This window comes from Rattus norvegicus, chromosome 13 (genome assembly GCF_036323735.1).
Source record: "Rattus norvegicus strain BN/NHsdMcwi chromosome 13, GRCr8, whole genome shotgun sequence".
NCBI lineage: Eukaryota > Metazoa > Chordata > Mammalia > Rodentia > Muridae > Rattus > Rattus norvegicus.
Window position 1 is genome coordinate 12,991,052 of NC_086031.1, and position 22,368 is coordinate 13,013,419.

Sequence of the window (22,368 nt, forward strand, 5' to 3'; positions counted from 1 at the left end):
GTGTCCTGTGGCTTCCCTTCTGCCTGACTCCCACCTGGTGATGGTATAGAGTAAGTGCTAACAACTTTCGGCATCTTGCCTCCCTGAGCTGCTGTGCTCTGTTGTGGAGCAGACTCAGCACCCCATAACCCTATAGAGTATATCAAACTGAGGGAAATATTTCTGAAAGTCACAAATATTGCCAGTAGAGAGCTGTCAAGAAAAGAGAATATACAAGGTTAAATCTTGGATCTCTAAAGCTCAGCTGGGTGTAGCCCTATCTTTTCAGAAGAGCAGTATTATATATAGGGAAGCAAATAAGAAATACAGTATCAAGGACCTCATTGAAATAATTATGAGCATATGTAGGAAATAAAATATGTTGGTTCATTTTCAAAATAAAAATTCTTTAAGTCCTCGTAGGTCCAGATATAAATGAAGAGAAAGCATTGGGAGAGTGTAGACTTTGATATTTTAAAAGATAACTTAATAAGGAGTTTTAAATGTTCCAAATCCCCTTACTAGTGCACTGTATAAGGTAGGAGTAAACACACTGTAAATAGGACAAGGAGTCTGTTTAGAAATAGTTCTTTATTTTGTTTTGTTTTCATTTTATTTTTATAAATTATAAATTGGAATTCAAATTTACATTTCAAATTTTATTCCCTTTCCAGGTTTCCCATCCATAGACTCCCTATCTCACCCCCTACCCTTTCTTCTTTGAGGGTATTCCCCCACCCATCTACCCACCCCTTCCTGTGTCCCCACCCTGTCATTCCCCTACACTGGGAGGTCCAGGCTTGGCAGGACCAAAGACTTATCCTCCCATTGGTGCCTAACCATGCCATCATCAGCTACATATATAGTTGGAGCCATAGACCTGTCCATATGTACTCTTTGGGTAGTGGTTTAGTCCCTGAGAGCTCTGGTTGTTTGGTATTGTTGTCCTTATGGGGTTGTGAATTTCTTTAGCTCCTTCAGTCCTTTTTCTAACTCCTCCAACGGGGACCTTGTTCTTTTCAATGGTTGACTACAAGCAGCCACCTCTGTATTTGCCATGCTTGGGCTGAGCCTCTCAGGAGACAGCTATATAAGGTTCCTGTCAGCATGCACTACTTGGCATTAGCAATATTGTCTGGGTCTTGAGGTTGTATGTATTTGGGCTGGATTCCCAGGTTGGGCAGGCTCTCAATGGCCATTCTTTCAGTCTCTGTTCCAACCTTTGTCTCCATAACTCTTCCTATAAATATTTTTATTTCTCCTTGTAAAAAGGACTGAAACATCCAGACTGTAATCATTCTTCTTCTTGAGCTTCATGGGGTCTGTGGATTTTATCTTGGGCAATCCAAGCTTTAGGGATATTAAATGCTTATCACTGAGCACATACCATGTGTATTCTTTGTGACTGAGGTACCACACTGAGGATGATCTTTTGCAAATTTGACAAATATGATGAGTTGAGCCATCTAGAGAACCAGACACAACATTGTGGATATAAATGAATCAACATGACTGAATGGTATGTAATAAAGTGAAGTGTTAATATGGTTCATACAATTCATTACTCCAAAGGGTCTGGTGGGAGTAAAACAATATGATATAAATAACTAGGCAGGGACAATAGAAGTAGAATAGTAACTTGTAAGATAAACTGGGAGATAAGACTTTAAATGAAAAGAACAACATGGTTAGTCATGAGAGGTGGGCACTGGTTTAGGCATGGACAAAGGTCTTATTAAGAGGGCAACATTTTATAAGTATTTTTCACAAGTCACAGTAAGGAAATTACTGACACTGGCAAAAGCTGAGAGTAGGGAAGAAGGACTATGAAATAGCATCATACAGATTTTAGTTGTGTCTTGTTTGCACCATTCTCAGTGGACTCCTCAAGTGCAGTACGCACATGCTCCAGGAAGGTCACTCACTTAACATTTAAACAGCAATCGCAAAATTAGAGTAGAAAACGGCTAGTCTTCCCTTTTATAATAGTGAGAATGGAAACATTGCCATGGGCCTGGGAGGAGATGTTGGACTCCGTGCAGTTGTTGGCTACTGTTGAAATTCCTCCCCTTCTCTAGTTTTACCTCCATGGACTTGGAACCTTCAACCTCCCCAGTTTTAAAGTGTTGGTTTTTGACTTTTTATATATATATATATATATATATATATATATATATATATATATATATATATATATATACACACACACACACACACACACACACACACACACACACACACACACACACATGTTTGTGTGCAAGAAGGGCCATTTGTTTGTACAGTGTATGTGGAGGTTAGATGATATAACCTTGGGTATTGTTCCTCAGGTGCTATTCACTTTTGGATTTTGAGTAAAAGCCTGTCTATAGACTGGAATTGAAAAAGAAGGTTAATACATAGTCTGTCTGATAGTCCCCAGGGGTCTTCCTAATTCCCAATCCATAGGATTACACATGTGAACAAAGCTGCTCACCATTTTTCTAAACATGGAACCTCGGGATGAAACTCAGGACCTTACATTTACAGAGAACACTTACTGACTATGTTCTTTCCCTATTCATGGGCATTCCATTGACATTTTCTGGCAGCTTCTGACAGTCTATATTTCTACAGAGCTAGAGTTGTCTTCTCTATCTTCATAATGCAAAGAAAGCAGAAAAGCAAAATGGACTAAAATATATCAATGCTTGAGGTTTATTCAGATCCTCAATTGATTAGAAACACCATAAAATGGTCATGGGTTAAAACAAAAGTCTTTAGGGGTACTTTTTATACAAATATTGTACATTTATCTCCTCAGTTCTTTCACTCATTTTTAAAAATAAATACCCTATGCTGGTCAAATATTAGGATACATCTAGATTTACTTTTTCTTATTTCCTGAGTGAAGTACATGCAATGATCTGGTGAGATGGTTTAGCCCAGCCTAGTAAATGCTAGATTTACAAAATGGGATCTGAGGCCTACAAGTGTCAGATCTGCCCACACTTGTCCTGTCCTCCACACCTCGTAGACTGGCTTGGCTATGCACCATGCCTCCCATCATTCCCATGATAAGACTATACTAACCTTAGCACCCCAAAAGTGAAATTTACAACTTTGTAATTTCTGCTGCTTTGACAAATGACTCTGGATGACAAAAACAATAGCAAAGCAGGCAGCTGAAGCAGAGATGATGAAGGATTTGTTTGGTGAAAGAGCAATGACTTAGGCTAAGAAGGTGATGAATTTTGGATGATATCTCTTGGCAGTAATTAATGAGATAGGAGAAAGGTCTCATGTAGGGGGAAGTACCTGTGATATAAAAAGAGGGTTGTATTTCTTAATGAGACTGGGGAGCCTGTCACATCACTATGCATTATCAGAATTTGTAATGCTTTAAAAATTAATTAGCTTTCCACTGTAAAGAAATTCAAATAGAAACCCCAGAGAAAATTTAATAAAGCTTAAAGTCTCCTGATGGCTTGGTGGAAGGTATCAAAATCCTTTAGGACCAGAAATATAAAATTCCAACAACCTTCTACTAAATTAGCAACAAGATGTGTACCTTAAAAGAATGGAGAAAAGAATGGAGAATCTGCGACCTAAATATCTGAAGAATAGACACATAATAGTTACATAAGAAACCAAGTTTGAGACAATAGGCTAAAATTCTAGCTCTTTATCTCAACTACTAATAAAGAATGGAAATATACTTATGGCCAAAATACATATTTTTGTGTTGTATTCTTTTGAGGCAGAAGATCTGTCAGTTAATATGTTTGAACTGAGTATGTACTTGAGGTTGACCTTGAGCTTTTGATCATTCTTCCTTTACCTCCTTAGTAAGTGCTAAGATAACAGGCAGGGTTAGAAGGTATTGGTGAGAGAAAATGGTCTTTGTTCACCCATGCAGGCATTTTTCTAGTAGAGCTACAATCTGTATTCAAGAGGCTTATTTACAAACTAATAGAAAGAAGTGATTATTATACAAAATTAAATATGAAGGTGCAGGTGAGGGATACAGGAATGAAGATGTGTGTAGGAGCCACTGCTCCTGGAAACAATTCAGCTTTTTTCCCTGAGGCCTCTTACTTGTGTATGTTTGAAAAATGTAAGTTGGTGATTTTGACCTTGGCAGTTAAAAAGTAACCTCATGTCAAAAGATTATTATCTTTTTATTCCAGGAAAAGGTTTTATGTCACATGACTGAATACTTCCAGGTATAAATGCAAGGCCACCAAGAAAGATGAGAGCAAAGTTTGCTCAAGCCCTTCCTTGACACAGCTGTTTATAGCATTATTGCTACTTTAGCGACACTGACCCTTAAAAGTTCAATTACTATTGAGTGAAATTGGCCATATCCATGCACAGTACTGGGCATTTAAGAACTTAAGTTTGTTGGTTTTATGGACTTCTTAACTGGATAGGTGATAAAGGCAATTTTAAATTAAATTTGCCTATAAATTATTAAATGAAGTCACTTAAAACAGATGGATATTTCCAAAGTGGTTGTACCAGTTTGCAATCCCACCAGCAATGGAGAAATGTTCCTCTTTCTCCACATTCTCACCAGTATCTGTTGTCACCAAGTTTTAGATCTTAGCCACTCTGATTGGTGTAAGGTAGAATCTCAGGGTTGTTTTGATTTGCATTTACCAGATGACTGACTAAGGATGTTGAACATTTTTAGGTGCTTCTCAGTCTTTTGCAATTGCTCAGTTCAGAATTCTCTCTTTAGCTCTGTACCCCATTTTTAATTGTGTTATTTGGTTTTCTGGAGTCTAACTTCTTTAGTCTGTTGTACATTTTGAATAATAACCCTCTATCAGATGTAGTGTTAGTAAAGATAGTTTACCAATCTGTATGTTGCCATTTTGTCCTATTGACAGTGTCCTTTACCTTATGGAAGCTTTTCAGTTTTCTGAGGTACCATTTGTCACTTTTTAACCTTAGTGCCTGAGTCACTGGTGTTCTGTTTAAAAAAAATTTCCTTGTTCCAACTTGTATGAAGCTGTTGCCCACTTTCTCTTCTATTAGTTTCACTGTATCTTGTTCTACGTTGAGGTCCTTGATCCACTTGTCATTAAGTTTTGTACAAGGAGATAAAATGAATCAAATAGCATTATTTTATCAGCAGACCACCAGTGAGACCAGCACTATTTCATGAAGAGGCTTTCATTTATCCACTATACGGTTTTAGCTTCTATGTCAAAGATCAAGTATCCATATGTGTGTGGGGTTTATTTCTAGGTCTTCAGTTCTATTCCACTGATTTATCTGACTCTGTGCCAATACCATGAAGTTTTCATCATTATTCCTATCTAGTACAACATGTGGTCAGGTATGTTTATTCTTCCAGAAGTTCTTTTAGTTTTGAGAATTGTTTTTGTTATTGTGGTTTTTTTCCTTATTCCATATGAACTTAGGAGTTGCTCTTTCTAACACTGTGAAAATTGGAGTTTTGATGGGGATTGCATTGAATCTGTAGATTACTTTTGGTAAGATGACCATTTTACTATGTTAATTTTACTGATCCATGAGCATGGGAGATCTTTCCATCTTCTGATGTCTTTTTTAATTTCTTGCTTCAGCGACTTGAAGTTCTTAGAATACAGATCTTTCACATGCTTGGTTAGAGTCATACTAAGATATTTCATATTATTTGTGACTCTTATGTTGGATGGTGTTTATTAGCTGTAGGAGTTCTCTTGTAAAACTTTTGGGGTTGCTTATGTATGCTATCATATCATTTGTAAATAGTGAAAACTTGATTTCTTCATTTGTATCCCTTTTGACCTCCTTTTGTTGTCCAAATGGTCTAAGTAGAACTTTGAGTTTCTCAGAAAATTGGAAATAGTTCTTCCTGAAGAAACAGCTATTCCACTCATGGGCAAGGACATGAGCTCCAATATGTTCATAGAAGCCTTATTTATAATAACTAGGAGATGGAAACAATCCCTATGTCCTTCAATGGATGAATCATTATAGAAAATGGGGTACATTTACACAATGGTATACTACTCAGCTATTAAAAACTATCACAACATGAATTGTGCAAGCAAATGAATTGAACTAGAAAATATCATCCTGAGTGAGGTAACCCAGACCCAAAAGGACATACATGATGTCTTAGGGTTCTTCTGATGTAAAGAGACAGTATGAGCAAGGCAACTCTTATAAAGACACCATGTAATTGGGGCTGGCTTATAGCTTCACATGTTCATTCCATTATCATTATGCAACAACATGGCAGCACCCAATCAGGCATGGTGCAAGAGGAACTGTGAGTTCTACATCTTTATTTTAAGGCTGCTAACAGAAAACTGACTCACAGCTAGCAATAACGTCACACTCTCAAAAATGACACTTCCTGGGCCAAGTATATATAAACCATCCCATATGGTATATACTTATTGCTAAGTAGATATCAGTCAAAAAGTTCAGAATACCCATCATAAAACTCATAGAACAAGAATGAAGGTTCAAGTGTGGCTACTTCAATCCTATTTAGAAGGGGAAAGAAAATAGTCACAGGAGGCAGAAAGAGGTACTTGGGTGAAAGAAGGGAGGAAAAGAAAAGGGAAGAGTGACAGGGCCAAGTATGGGAAGAAAAATGAGGGATGCCTAGAGTGTCAGGAGAATGAATAGAAATATGCATCATTGTGGAGAGGAGAATGGGTATGGAGATGAGCACTAGAAAGTTCCGGACACCAGGGAATCAAGAGGCTCCAGGACCCAATAGAGATGACATTAGCAGAAATGCCCAACAGTGGGAGATACAAATAGAAACTAAAGAAACCACCTCCAGTAGATAAACATAGCCCCCAATTGAGGGATGGGATCACCCAACCATTTCAAAAATTTTAGCCCAGAATTGTTCTAGACTAAAGGAAATACAGGTGCTAAAATGGAGCAGAGACTGAAGGAAAGCCATCCAGAGACAACCCCAACATTCCATTCCTCCCAGGCCTAGACAAAAAACCCCAATACTATTGCTGATGCCAATTTGTACTTGCAGCCTACCACAGCTGTCCTCTGGGAGATCCTGCCAGCACTTGACTGAGACAGATCCAGATACTTACAGCCATTTATTTGATTGAGCCCAGGGACCCCAATGGAAAAGTTAGAAGGATTGAAGGAGCTGAAGGTGATTAAAATCCCCTAGGAAGAACAACAGTATTAACTAATTCCCTCAGAACTCCAAGGTACTATGGCACCAAGCAAAGAGCAGATATTGGCTAGTCTGTGGCCCCTGCTACATATTTAACAGAAAACTGCCTTGTCCTTGTAAGATGAAATAATTAATATCATTCTCCCTGAAAATGTTTTTCAAGGTAAAATGAATGTTGGCCTTCTGCGATGAAGAAGGCCTGGAATCACGCAGAATCAGGAGTATCTTGGAATAAACAAGAGCTGGGCTTTCACATATCTGTGGGTATATTTCTACTTAAGAAAAAGGCACATGTTTTCTTTGGAGAAGGTTATTTATTATTTTATTTTCATAATAGGAAACAGAGACAATATTACTAAGTTTTTTAAAAGTGTGCTGACGAAGTATATTAACTCCTTAGGGTACCCTTGATATTGTTATAAAATCAGCAGATAAATGCCACTGCTTAAACGAAGAAAATAAATTCATAATGAAACAGTTTGTATGTTCATTATTATGCCTTCAAGCAAGAATTAAGATAGCTGCTTTCCTGATTGTATCCTTTCTTCTAGCACAATGATTCTCAAAATATGGTCATGACACTTTTGGGGGTCAAATGATCCTTTCACAGACATCCCATGTAAAATTTACTTTCTGACTAACGGTGGTAGCAGAATTACAGTTATAAAGTAGTAATAAAATAATTTTATGGTTGGAGGTCACAACATCATGAGGGACTTTTTAAAGGATTGCAACATTATGAGGGTGGAGACCATTGTTATCGAACCATCTTCATTTCTGCTCACCTTTACAGCCTCCTTTTCTTCAAGATTCATCCCTACTTAAAATTCACTAAAAACAGTTCCCAAGATAGCATATGAATACCATGACAGCCTAAGAGAATTTTTCAATTATCCTGAGTGTAAATTTTCTCTGTTTTAGAATGTGAAGGAGAACACGCTCCTTTCCTGCCGTATAGAAAGAGCTTCACAATAGCTTACAACACTTAAAAAGAAAAGCTGAGCATACTTATTTCTGATTGCAAGTGGCAAATTGTTATCCAAGGCCATAGGACTCTTAGCTTTGAAATTGCCTCATCACTATTGTGAGTCCCACTGAGTATCAGCTGAGGCACACACACACACACACACACACACACACACACACACACACACACACATATGTATATATATAAACACACACACACACACACACACACACACACACACATATATGTTGTGGAACTACATACTCCTTTAAAGTGCTTACTTTGTAAACTTGAAGACCAGAATTTAATCCCAGTGCCTAAATCAAGTTGGATATGGTAGTACATATTAGTAATCCCCAGAAGTAGAGAAACTGAGATGTCAAGACCATTCTGTGTCAGCATCAGCTCAGCTGAATATTCCAGACCAAGTGAAAAATTCTGGGTCAAAAGATGTTCTTCAGAAACACTGGAGATTTCGCTCTAGCTGCTTTTTGCATCTACACATATGCACATAGACATAAACATACACAAACACACACCCTTTAATTCTCAATATGAATAAACTCGTATTCCATAAGCAGCATCATTCACCCACACAGCTATGTGACTTGGAACAAGTGGGTACTTACTGTAGGAACATCCATAGACCTCTACTCTCATGCCAATATTTCCATTTCGATTCCACTCCATGGGCACAAAGCGAATAAAGCGGGCTCTCACAGAGTGCAGCAGCTTGTGGTGAACCACACTGTCAGCATTCAAGTTTCCAGCAAATGTCTGAAGAGAGAAAGAAACTCAGTGACTTATATAGTACCAAGCCATGTCAAAAGAAACATGGATGTTTCTCCACTAAAATTTTTGGGAATGTCAACAATAATAACAAAACAAGAGAAGACAAAACAAAATAAAGGCCCTAGTTTCCCTGTCATTATTCTAATGTGCAACTCCTGCTTCAGGCCTTAAAATTTTTATAAGTACAAAATATTAATCTTTAGGATGTTCCTCTCATATCATATTGTTCTAAATGAAGGAAGCAGCATGTGTATGACACCTGAACATTTAAATGTTAAACATATCATGATGTTCCAGTTTCCAAAATGTTTATACTCACTGTGAACAATAAATTGCCTGACAATACCCTTCTAGAAGAAAAGGTGCTTTACTGAAATAATTGTCAATGTTATTTAAGACCAGTTACTACATAAAACACATAACATAATTATCTCCATTTTAAAAATTGAAAGAAAAAAGTTGTGCAGTATGGGAAACCTATAAGGAAATAAATCTTCAAATAATACAATCACATAGTAGTTAGAAAATTAGCCTGAATTTCAGTTCCTAGACGGTCCTATTACAAGACCCAACCTTTTTTTTATATAGATCCCACTTTCTATGCAATGATCAAGTTTTACAAAAATGAATCATTACAGTCAAGCTATATGTGTAGTTCATTCTTTTGTTCATTTGTGATTGATGTTTATTTGCAAAAGTTACATATAGTCTGAAGAAATGGGTCAGTGGTTAAGAATGGGAAAAGGGAAAATGGGATAACATTAGAAATAAAAATTAAAAATTCAATAAAAATGTTTTAAAAAAAGAATGTTCACACTTAACTTTGCCCAATAACCGGGTCTAGTGTGGTCAGGAATCTTGGAGAACATAAAACCATCACTTTATTAAACCAACATGATCTGTAAATCCATTCTTAATATTTGCTCTTATATGCACATTTAAGTGAAATCCTTACACCTGGTCAAGAAAAAATTTTGTTGAAACAGAATCCATCACAGAAAACACAACTCTGGAAAATGTAGAGAGCAATAAGTTTAGGATGGGACCAACTGATACATACAGCCACAACAGGACTCCAGCACCTAAGACTCAGGGACCATTATGGAAGAGATGGAGGAAAAAAATGTAAGAGTAAGAGGAACAGAACACTTCCTGTGAAATTAAGTCTCTTAAGAATATCAAGGGAGTTATAACCAGGAAGTCTTACCCACATTACTGTCTAAGTAAGCTCCAAACAAGGACAAAACCAATAGACATGTTAACATGAAAGGAGGAAGTTCAGGAACTATAGGCAATTAAGGAATGCTGAGAACGGGAGGTACCCTGAAAAGTGCCCCACATTTGGTTATCCAGTATCAAATGATCAGTCCTGAAAGCAGATACATATATTCAACATTGTAGAGACTGAACAGGTTTATACATATACATATGCATATACATATAAACATACATATCCATATGCACATACACATATACATATAAATATAGGCATACATGTATCTATGTGTATATATGTATATGTATATATATATATATATATATATATATATATATGAACAATTTATAGAAAATAAGGTTTTAAATTTGAGGTAGAAAATGGAAAGTACATGGGATAGGAATGGAGATAGGAAAGGGGAGGACATGATAAAATTATATTTTAATTTCAAAAATAAGAAGATACATCTTGTAGTATAATGAAAACTTTCTAAACAAGTATGAAGAATACAGATTAAATTCCAGCACCCATACAATGAGCATGAAATGGTCCCATGCTTACTCATAATCCCAGAATTAAAGGGGGAAGATATACTAAGGTTGCTGAAATTTGTTGCCTACCAGCTTAGCCAAAATCCAAAAGTTTATACTTCAGAAAGAGGGCCTGCTCAAAGGACCAAGGCACAGAGTGTTAGAAGAGGAATGTCATCTGGACCCTGTATGTGCTCACGCACACTCACCCATGCTCAAATATTCACATATACCACATATACATACATGCTTCATAAGCAAATACACACACACACACACACACACACATACACACACACACACACACACACACACAGAGTATAAGACCTGTTTGGTTCACTTGTATTATATCTCATAGACTTCATCTACATGGATTATTATTTTACAATTATTATTTTTCTGTAGACAGTTTCCAATCCTAAGCATAAAAAAATCAGGATCAAATATCCATAATAAAATTGAACATCTAAAAATTTTTAAAGAGCATGGTTCGGTTTAAGTCAATGTGTTTATGTTATACAACTGTTCCAACTGAGCTTGCCAAGGTTGTTGTCTATATTTCAGTGAAAGCTGTCAGCTATTACTCAGAAATGTGTGTTTCACGAAGATATGATTGTCTTTCTCAGCTTCAGTAATCTTGTACATCACTTTCCTGATCATGTGCAGTGACACAAAACATTACAGACCTGATTTCACTCTAGTGGTAAAGAAAACACCAAGAAAAACTATTTTTGAGACACAGAAAGGAAGAAATACCCACCCCCCAAATGCACACATACAAAGAGAGAGAAACAGAGACAGAGACAGAGAGACAGAGATGGACAGAGAGACAGAGACAGAGACTGACAGAGAGAATGGGGTGGGGAAGGAAGGGAGAGGGAGACAGAGATTGATGTAGAGACAAAGAGACAGACGGGTACATGGACAGAGACAGACAGAAAAATTCTTCAAGGACATATTTGTGAAAATAACATTGTGTGAATGTATATTCTGTATTCTAAAATAGTAATTCTAAAATTCTGATTCCTTGAAGCTCTAATCAAGATATTTGAAAATCAAAATTTTCTGAATGCCATCTAAAGGCCTGTCTCTCCAGGAGGGCAAAATAAAGGGAAGGAAGTACTAGAAGCTCAGAACTAATCAAAGAGACATTTTCTCACATTTGATAAGGTACATTTAAAAAACACAGTGTTAAAGCTGAAATCAATAAACTGACTTCAGCTTCTATGTTCCTGACTCTTCTTTTTGAGTATGTGATAAAATGGGTTTGCATAAGACTCTCAGATAATGGAAAAAACAGAAATAATATACAAGGAGTTGGCCTGCTATTGAGGATGAGCAAGGATTGTAAAACTACATTTTAGGAATGAAATAGAAAATCAAAACAAGGAATTTTCTGAGTTCAAGCTTTTTTGTTTGTTTTGTTAGTTCATAATTTGAAGAGCAGTTGAAACTACCAACTTTTTAACAGTTTCACAAGTCAATCTCTGATTTCAGCTGAGGACCACTCCTCATTTGATGGCTGTATAGGTACTTAGTTGCAGCTTTGTGCTTAGTGAAAGGAGATCCTTGATCCTCTTTTGTTGTGAATATTTTTTTTTAATCTCAGATTGAAACATTTGGTCCTGCAAGAAGCCCCTTAAGCAGGAAGGTAAACAGCTCAACTAATACAAGCTTCAAGAGGTCCCTGAAACTAACTAGATTTGATAGGCTTCACCTTACTTGAGTAACAATAGTACCTGAGAGTCACTCTCAGAAAAGCAAAAGTTGCCTGTAAGAAACAAAAAACATCCAAGCTGCCTGAACAAGGTTTGACAAACTAAAGAATGTGGAATGGGCATTATCCAACCTATTGATCTGCATGAAGGCTGTACAGTGTGCTCTAGATTATGCAGATTTATCCATGAGCTATCATCCATGCTGGGGTAGGCCTTGATGATACAGCTATCTGAATCATTTCTGCTTCTGTATGTAACGCTTTATGCATAATCCTGGAAACAATTCCAACAAAACTCACTGATACCATGATGGATGCGGTACCCATATCTTGGTCTGTTATGGATTCCCTGAAAACACTCTAGCCAACAAGAGCATGGGAAACATGTCTCTGGCAGGTTTTTCTCTTCTCTCCCATTCCTTCAGCCTTGGTAATTCCAAGTACTGAAATTCATCAATCAAAAGGTCCCTTTGGCTTACCCAATTATCATGCCCAATCAAAATTCAACACATCATTCTAAAATAAGGTTACCGCTGTACCTTTATAAACTACCATTTTCCCATGAGCCACATCTGTTTCCTCTCTACCTAGAGGAAGTCCTTTGTTTTCTGGGACAAATACCCCTCTCCCTGTTCTCTTCCTTTTGTCCCCCATCTTCCATCTTCTGTCTGTTTCTTATTTCTCACTCTTTGTCCTTCTTGGGCAAATAATGTTCCTTTGGGCTTTGGTCTTGTGTGTCCTGGGCTGATACTCATCACTTTATTTCTTATTTGAAGTAAGTAGACATGTGTTGAATATCTCCAGGAAAAGTTTTATCACATAACACCTTCTCCATTACATTCTGCCTCTTTTGTCTAGTTTTAACCTCAATAATAAGGAATAACAAAAGAGAGATAGAAGGGAGAATTTCAGGGACATAATATGCCATAGTAAGCCTTGACACAACAGTCAAAGACACGGTAAAACAGAAAAAGTTCTGAACCAAAACATCCAGGAAATCCAGGACACAATGAGAAGATCAAACCTAAGAAAAATAAGTATAGAGGAGAGCAAAGATTCCTGAACTAAAGGGCAAGTCAATATTTTTAACAAACTTATAAAAGGAAACTTCACTAACCTAAAGAAAGAGACACACATAAACATAAAAGAAGCCTACAAAACTTAAAATATGTTGGTACAGAAAAGAAAATCCTCCCATCACACAATAGCCAAAACACCAAACACACAAAACCAATAAAGAATATTAAAAGAAGTAAGGGGAAAGGGGCAAGTAACACATAAAGGTGAACATATCAGAATTGCACCAGATTTCTCACCAGAGACTATGAAAGCCAGAAGATCTTGGGCAGATGTCATACAGACCCTAAGAGAACACAGATGCCAGCCCATGCTACTATATCCAGCACAACTCCCAATTAACATATATGGAGAAACCAAGATATTCCATGACAAAAACAAATTTATCAAATATCTTTCAACAATCCCAGCCCTACAAAGGATAATATATGGAAAACTCCAACAAAGGAAGGAAACTACACTGTAGAAAAATCAAGAAAGTAATCTCCCTGCAACCAAACCAAAAGAAGAGCCACAAAAAACATAATTCCACCTCTAACAACAAAAATAACAGGAAACATCAATCACTATTCCTTAATATCTCAACATAAATGGACTCAATTCCCCAATAAAAAGACATAGACTAACAGACTGGATATGGAAAGAGATCCAGCATTTAGCTACATACAGGAAATAAATTTCAGTGACAAACATAGACACTCCCTTTGAGTAAAAGGCTGGAAAATAATTTTCCAAGCAAATGGTCTGAAGAAACAAGCGAGAGTAACAATTCTAATATTGAAAAAACTCAACTTTCAAACAATAGTTTTCAAAGAAGATAAGAAAGGACACTTCATATTCATCAAAAGAAAAATACACCGAGATGAACTCTCAATCCTGAATATCTATGCTTCAGATGGAAGGGCACCTACATTCATAAAATAAACCTTACTAATGCTCAAAGTACACATTATACCTCACACATTAGTAATGGGAGATTTCATCATGCTACTCTCATCAATGAACAGATCATGGACACAGAAAGTAAACAAAGACATGGGGAAACAAACAGAAATTATGAACCAAGTGGATTTATCAGATATTTATAGAATATTTTCTGCTAAAACAAAAGAATATACATTCTTTTCCACAGCTCATGGTACTTTCTCCAAAATGGATTAATAATCCATCACAAAAGAGGTCTTAACAGACACAAGAAGATTGAAATAATCCCATGCATTCTATCAAATCACCATGGACTAAGGATATTCTTTAATAACAAGAAAAATGACAGGAAGTCCACATACACATGGAAGATAAACAATGCTCTACTCAGTGCTAACTTGGTCAAGGAAGAAATAAAGAAAGAAATTAAATATAGCTTATAATTTAATGAAAATGAAGGAACAACATACCCAAACACATGTGGGATACAATGAAAGCAGTGCTAAGAAGAAAACTCATAGTCCCAAGTGCCTGCAAAAAGAAACTGGAGAGAGCATACATTAGCAGCTGGACAGCACACCTAAAAGCTCTAGAAGAAAAAGAAGTAAACACACCCAAGAATAGTAGAAGGCAGGAAATAAACTCAGTGCTGAAATCAACCAAGTAGAAACAAAATAATCTAAACAAAGAATCAACAAAACCAGGAGCTGGTTTTTGGGAAAAATCAATAAGTTATATGAATCCTTAGGCAGACTACCAGAGGTCTCAGAGAGTAAATTAAGATTAACAAAATCAGAAGTGAAAAGGAAGACATAAAAACAGAATCTGAGGAAATCCAACAAAAAATCAAGTATCCCACTACAAAAGCCTTATTCAACCAAACTGGAAAATCTGGATGAAATGGACAATTTTCTAGACAGATGCCAGGTACCAATGTTAAGCCAAGATCAGATAAGCCATGTTAACTGTCCCATAACTCCTAAAGTAATAGAAGCAATTATTAATGTTCTCCCAACCAAAGAAGAAAAGCCTAGGAACAGATGTGTTTATTGCCAAATTCTTTCAGACCTTCATAAAAGACCTCATATCAATACTGTCCAAACTATTTGACTTAGTCACAAGTATCATGGCCAAGAAGCAAGTTGGGGAGGAAAGGATTATTCAACTTATAGTTCCATGTTGCTGTTCATCATCAAAGGAAGTCAGCACTGGAAACTAAGCAGGTCAGGAAACAGGAGCTGATGCGAAGTCTATGGAGGGATGTTACTTACTGACTTGCTTCCCCTGGCTTCCTCAGCTTGCTCTCTTACAGAACTAAAGACTCTCAGCCCAACGATGGCACCACCCACAATGGGCTGGTTCCTCCTGCACCCTTGATCACTAGTTGAGAAAATGCCTTACAGATGGGTCTCCTGGAGGCATTACCTCAACTGAGGTGCCTTTCTCTGTGATAGCTTCAGCTTGCATCAAGTTGACATACAAAAACAGCCAGTACACTATTCCACAAAACATAAGGAATACTACCTAATTTCTTCTCTGAAGCCATAATTAGGCTTATACCTAAGCCACACAAAGACCCAACAAAGAAAGAGAACTTCCAACCAATTTCTGTTATGAATATTGATGCAAAAATACTCAATAAAATTCTTGCAAACCGAATCCAAGAACACATCAAAAAGGTGATCCATCATGGTAATGTAGGCTTCATCCAAGGGATGCAGGAATGGTTCAATACACCGAAATCCATAAGCGTAATCCACTGTCTAAACAAACTCAAAGGAAAAAAACCCGATCATTTCATTAGATGCTGAGAAAGCATTTGAAAAAATTCAACACCGCTTCATCTTAAAAGTCTTGGAAAGACCAGGATTTCAAGGCCCATACCTATACATATTAAAGGCAATACATAGCAAAATGGTAGCATATCTCAAACTAAATGTAGAAAAACTTGAAACAATCCCACTAAAATCAGGGACTAGACAAGGCTGCCCACTCTCTCCCTACTTATTCAATACAGTACTTGAAGTCCTAGACAGAGCAATCAAACAACAAAAGGAGGTCAAAGGGATACAAATTGGAAAGGAAGAAGTCAAAATATCACTATTTGCCAATAACAAGGTAGTAGGCTTACATGACGCCGAAAGTTCCACCAGAGAACTACTAAGCCTGATAAACAACTTCAGCAAATTAGCTTGGTATAAAATTAATCCAACAAATCAGTAGAATTCCTTTACTGAAATGCTGAACAGGCTGAGAAAGAAATTAGGGAAATGACACCCTTCACAATAGTCATGAATAACATAAAATACCTGGGTGTGACTCTAGCCAGGCTATGAAAGATCTACATGAAAAGAACTTAACATCTCTGAAGAAAGAAATTGAAGAAGACCTCAGAAGATGGAAAGACATCCCACTAATGGGTTGGTATGATAAATGTAGTGAAAATTGACATTTTTGCAAAAGTAATCTACAGATTCAATACAATCCCCATCAAAATTATTCCAACTTAATTAGTCATAGGATTAGAAAGATCAATTTGAAAATTCATTTGGAATAACAAAAACTGCACAATAGCAAAACTATTCTCAACAGTAAAAGAATTTCTGGGGGATTCACTATCCCTGATCTTAAACAGTATTAAAAAGCAATAGTGATAAAAACTGTATGGTATTGGTACAGAGACAGGCAGATCAATGGTATAGAATTGAAGACCCAGAAATGAACCCACATACCTATGGTCACTTGATATTTGACAAAGGAGCTAAAAACCATCCACTGTAAACGAAGATAGCATTCTCAACAAATGGTGCTGGTTCAACTGGAGGCCAGCATGTAAAAGAATGCAAATTGACCCATTCTTATTACCCTGAACAAACCTTAAGTCCAAGTGAATCAAGGACCTTGTGATAATTTGCATATGCTTTGCCCAGGGATTGGCACAATTAGATTGTATGGCCTTGTTGGAGGAAGTGTGTCACTGTAGAGGTGGGCTTGCAGACCCTTCTCCTAACTGCCTGAGGATGCTCAGTCTGTTGCTGAATTCCTTTGGGTGAAGATGTAGAACTCAGCTCCTCTTGCCCCATGCCTGCCTGGATACTGCAATGGTCCTGCCTTGATGATAATGTACTACACCTCTGAACCTGTAAGCCAGCCCCAATTAAATGTCCCTTATAAAACTTACATTAGTCTTGGTGTCTATTCATAGCAATAAGACCCGAACTAAGACAGACCTCCATATAAAACCAGATACACTCAAACTAATAGAAGAAAAAGCGGCAAAGAGCCTGAACACATGGCCACTGGGCAAAATTTCCTGAATGAAACATCAGTGGCTTATATTCTAAGAGCAAGAATTGACAAAGGGGACCTCATAAAACTCCAACGTTTCTATGAGGCAAAGGGCGCTGTCATTAGGAAAAAACAGCAACCAACAGATCTTTCCCAATCTTACATCAATTAGAGGGTTAATACCCAATATATACAAGAACTCAAGAAGTTAGATTCTAAAGAGCCAAATAACCCTATAAAAATGGGTTACAGAACTAAACAAATAATTCTCAGCTGAGGAATATCGAATGGCTGAAAAGTACCTAAAAAATGTTCAACATCCTTAGTCACCAAGGAAATCTAAACCAAAACAACCCTGAGATTCCAACTCACATCAGTCAGAATGGCTAAGATCAAAAACTCTGGTGACAACATATGCTGGTGTGGATGTGGAGAATAGTAACACTCCTCCATTGTTGGTGGGAGGGCAAGCTGGTACAACCACCCTGGAAATCATTCTGGAGGTTCCTCAGAAAATTGGACATTGTACTACCTGAGGATCCAGCTACCCCTCTCTTGGGCATATACCTAAGTAATTTTCCAACATACAACAAAGACATAGACTCCAGTATGTTTATAGCAACCTTATTTATAATAGACAGAAGCTGCAAAAAACCCAGATGCCCTGCAACAGAGAAATGGATACAGAAAATATGGTACATGAACACAGTGGATTACTACTCATTTATCAAAAACAATGAGTTCTTGAAATTCATAGGCAAATGGATAGAACTCAGGATATATTATCCTGAGTGAGGTAAACCAATCACAAAAATTTACACATGGTATGTACTTACTGATAAGTGGGTATTTGTCCAAAAGCTTGAATTACCAAAGATACAATCCACAGACTACATGAAGCTCAAGAAGGATGACCTAATTATGGATGCTTTAGTTCTTCTTACACAGCGGAACAAAAATATTCATAGGAGGAGATATGCAGACAAAGATGGAGCATAGACTGAAGGAATGACCATTCAGACCCAGGCCCTCCTTGGGATCCAGATATATAATATATCCCCAAACCTAGACATTATTGATATACTGATGAAGCCAAGAAGTGCATGCTGACAGGAGCCTGATATAGCTGTCCCCTGAGAGGCTCGGTCAAAGCCTGACAAATACAGACGGGTGAATGCTAGCCCTCAAACCATTGAATGAGAATTGGGTCACTGTTGGAGAAGTTAGAGGAAGAATTGAAGGAGCTGAAGGGGCTTGCAACCCCATAAGAACAACAATATAAAACAAGTAGAGCTCTCAGGGACTAAACCGCCTCCCAAAGACTACACATGAAGAGACCCATGGCTCCAGCTGTGTGTTTAGCAGAGGATGGCCTTGTTGGGCATCAAGCAGAAGAGAATCCCTCAGTCCTGCCAAGGCTGAACCACCCAGTGTAGGGCAATGTCAGAGCGGGAAGGTGAGAAAGGAGTGGTTGGGAGGGGGAACACTCTTATAGAAAGAAGTAAGGGGATGGGATAAGTGGCTTATGGCTGGGAAACCGGGAAGAAGAATAACTTTTGAAATGTAAATAAAATATATCCAATAAAAAAGAATTATAATCTGTGTTTGTCATATATCTCTTTCTAATATTTATCCTCTATTAATTATTGCCCATCTTCCTTTCCATGCACGGTAGGGTGCATGAGACAAATTCTTGTAGAGTAATAATCGTTGCCTTTTTAGTAAACATAGAATGATAGTCTACATCTGTTCTCTTAGACTTTGAGCTGCTACTTTCTCATAAAGCACCTTATGTGATTAGTATACACCAGAATGTCAACTACTGTCATAATATTGGAACTCATTTACAGAATTTAAATCTTTTGTTGGCCTTTGGGAAACAATGTCTTATTATATAACCAGGTTTAACTCAGACCTTCAGTCCTTCTGCTTTAGCTTCCAATTTTAATATGTGATATTGCAAAGACCTGTACACTGTTTTCAATGAGAATTCAAGGGACAGGAGTTCTAAGACACACTCTTAAGGTTGATTCAATATTAAGGGCCACTGGAATATCATTGCAAGTTAGAGATTCTGCCATTCCAACAGCTAAACTCAGCTCTTAATTCTCAGACATGAGTGCTGCAGAAAAGCACAGACTATGTCAGCATTCAGGACTCTGCAGTTGCATGCTACCATCCAATGAGAAGGGCAAAAAAATTGTCACAAGGTGTGGAGAAGAGTACTTGTGTCTCTGACGGTTATATTCCACTTGTGGGATCCTCCTACTAGAAATGACTTTAAAATGGCTTCCTAGTCCTTTTCAACTGTGATTAGCCAGGGTCAGAGGATGCATGGTAATGGTATTGTGAGGGTCAAATGGTGACCAGAAAGTTGCTCTGGGTATGTTTCATAGTATTTCCTCTCATAACTTTGCAGGGTTATATCCATGGATGAGTGATTGCTCCAGTAGATATGCCCCAACTTGTTAGTCAGGTAATCAGATTCCTTCCAATTCAATTCCACAACTGAGAATTTTGGATGTGATAACAGACTCAATGAGACTGTTGTATTAAAGCTGATAACACATGTTTGTTTGTTTGTTTGTTTGTTTGTTTGTTTTTCATTATCCTGAGATTTGCATCTTAGCAGAGGTTGTATATATTTGGTATCAACCTTTGGTAGAATAACATAACGGACAAAGTTTATCAAAATCTTCTCTCTTCTGCTCTCATTTTCTTTTTTTTTTTTGATAAAACTCATCTATTTTATTTTTATTTATTTATTTATTTTATTAACTTGAGTATTTCTTATATACATTTCAAGTGTTATTCCCTTTCCCGGTTTCCGGACAAACATCACCCTCCCCCCTCCCCCCTCCCCTTCCTTATGGGTGTTCCCCTCCCAAACCTCCCCCCATTGCCACCCTCCCCCCATAGTCTAGTTCACTGGGGGTTCAGTCTTAGCAGGACCCAGGGCTTCCCCTTCCACTGGTGCTCTTACTAGGATATTCATTGCTACCTATGAGGTCAGAGTCCAGGGTCAGTCCATGTATAGTCTTTAGGTAGTGACTTAGTCCCTGGAAGCTCTGGTTGCTTGACATTGTTGTACTTTTGGGGTCTCGAGCACCTTCAAGCTCTTCCAGTTCTTTCTCTGATTCCTTCAACGGGGGACCTATTCTCAGTTCAGTGGTTTGCTGCTGGCATTCGCCTCTGTATTTGCTGTATTCTGGCTGTGTCTCTCAGGAGCGATCTACATCCGGCTCCTGTCGGTCTGCACTTCTTTGCTTCATCCATCTTGTCTAATTGGATGGCTGTATATGTATGGGCCACCTGTGGGGCAGGCTCTGAATGGGTGTTCCTTCAGTCTCTGTTTTAATCTTTGCCTCTCCCTTCCCTGCCAAGGGTATTCTTTTTCCTCATTTAAAGAAGGAGTGAAGCATTCACATTTTGATCATCCTTCTTGAGTTTCCTTTGTTCTAGGGATCTAGGGTAATTCAAGCATTTGGGCTAATAGCCACTTATCAATGAGTGCATACCATGTATGTCTTTCTGTGATTGGGTTAGCTCACTCAGGATGATATTTTCCAGTTCCAACCATTTGCCTACGAATTTCATAAAGTCGTTGTTTTTGATAGCTGAGTAATATTCCATTGTGTAGATGTACCACATTTTCTGTATCCATTCCTCTGTTGAAGGGCATCTGGGTTCTTTCCAGCTTCTGGCTATTATAAATAAGGCTGCGGTGAACATAGTGGAGCACGTGTCTCTTTTATATGTTGAGGCATCTTTTGGGTATATGCCCAAGAGAGGTATAGCTGGATCCTCAGGCAGTTCAATGTCCAATTTTCTGAGGAACCTCCAGACTGATTTCCAGAATGGTTTTACCAGTCTGCAATCCCACCAACAATGGAGGAGTGTTCCTCTTTCTCCACATCCTTGCCAGCATCTGCTGTCACCTGAGTTTTTGATCTTAGGCATTCTCACTGGTGTGAGGTGAAATCTCAGGGTTGTTTTGATTTGCATTTCCCTTATGACTAAAGATGTTGAACATTTCTTTAGGTGTTTCTCAGCCATTCGGCATTCCTCAGCTGTGAATTCTTTGTTTAGCTCTGAACCCCATTTTTTAATAGGGTTATTTGTTTCCCTGCGGTCTAACTTCTTGAGTTCTTTGTATATTTTGGATATAAGGCCTCTATCTGTTGTAGGATTGGTAAAGATCTTTTCCCAATCTGTTGGATGCCGTTTTGTCCTAACCACAGTGTCCTTTGCCTTACAGAAGCTTTGCAGTTTTATGAGATTCCATTTGTTGATTCTTGATCTTAGAGCATAAGCCATTGGTGTTTTGTTCAGGAAATTTTTTCCAGTGCCCATGTGTTCCAGATTTCTGCTCTCATTTTCATTTCACCTGTTATTCATCATTATTAGGCAGGTGGATCTGGGAAATTATCAATGTTCAAGCACGGATTCCCCAAATTAAAAAAAAAAAAGGTAGTGTTTCTCAAAATGATCCTTGGAATACAATGGGGGTTTGGGGGAGAAAAAAAAGAAGGTAGAAGGCATTTCCACAGTAAAGGAATTAATTTCTGATGCAAGGTTTGATGATAGATTGAGACCAAAACTGTGGCTGTTTATTGCCATCTTTGAGGTCTAACTCTAAGTGAATGGAAACCAAATTAAAAACATGAAACTTGCTTTTGACAACAGAAAAGAGTATGTGCCAAACTAAGGAGATATCTCAAG

The 22,368-nt window shown here is 37.7% G+C and overlaps 1 protein-coding gene across 3 annotated transcripts in view; it reads right to left on the reverse strand.

Annotated features, from left to right (window-relative positions):
- Cntnap5bl1 (contactin associated protein family member 5B like 1) overlaps positions 1-22,368 on the reverse strand; it is a 1,004,796-nt gene that overhangs the window by 612,586 nt on the left and 369,842 nt on the right. For all 3 annotated transcript variants that reach the window (NM_001329899.3, XM_063272228.1, XM_063272229.1), the window contains 1 exon segment: positions 8,732-8,879. In NM_001329899.3, coding sequence (NP_001316828.2) covers positions 8,732-8,879 — 148 coding nt within the window.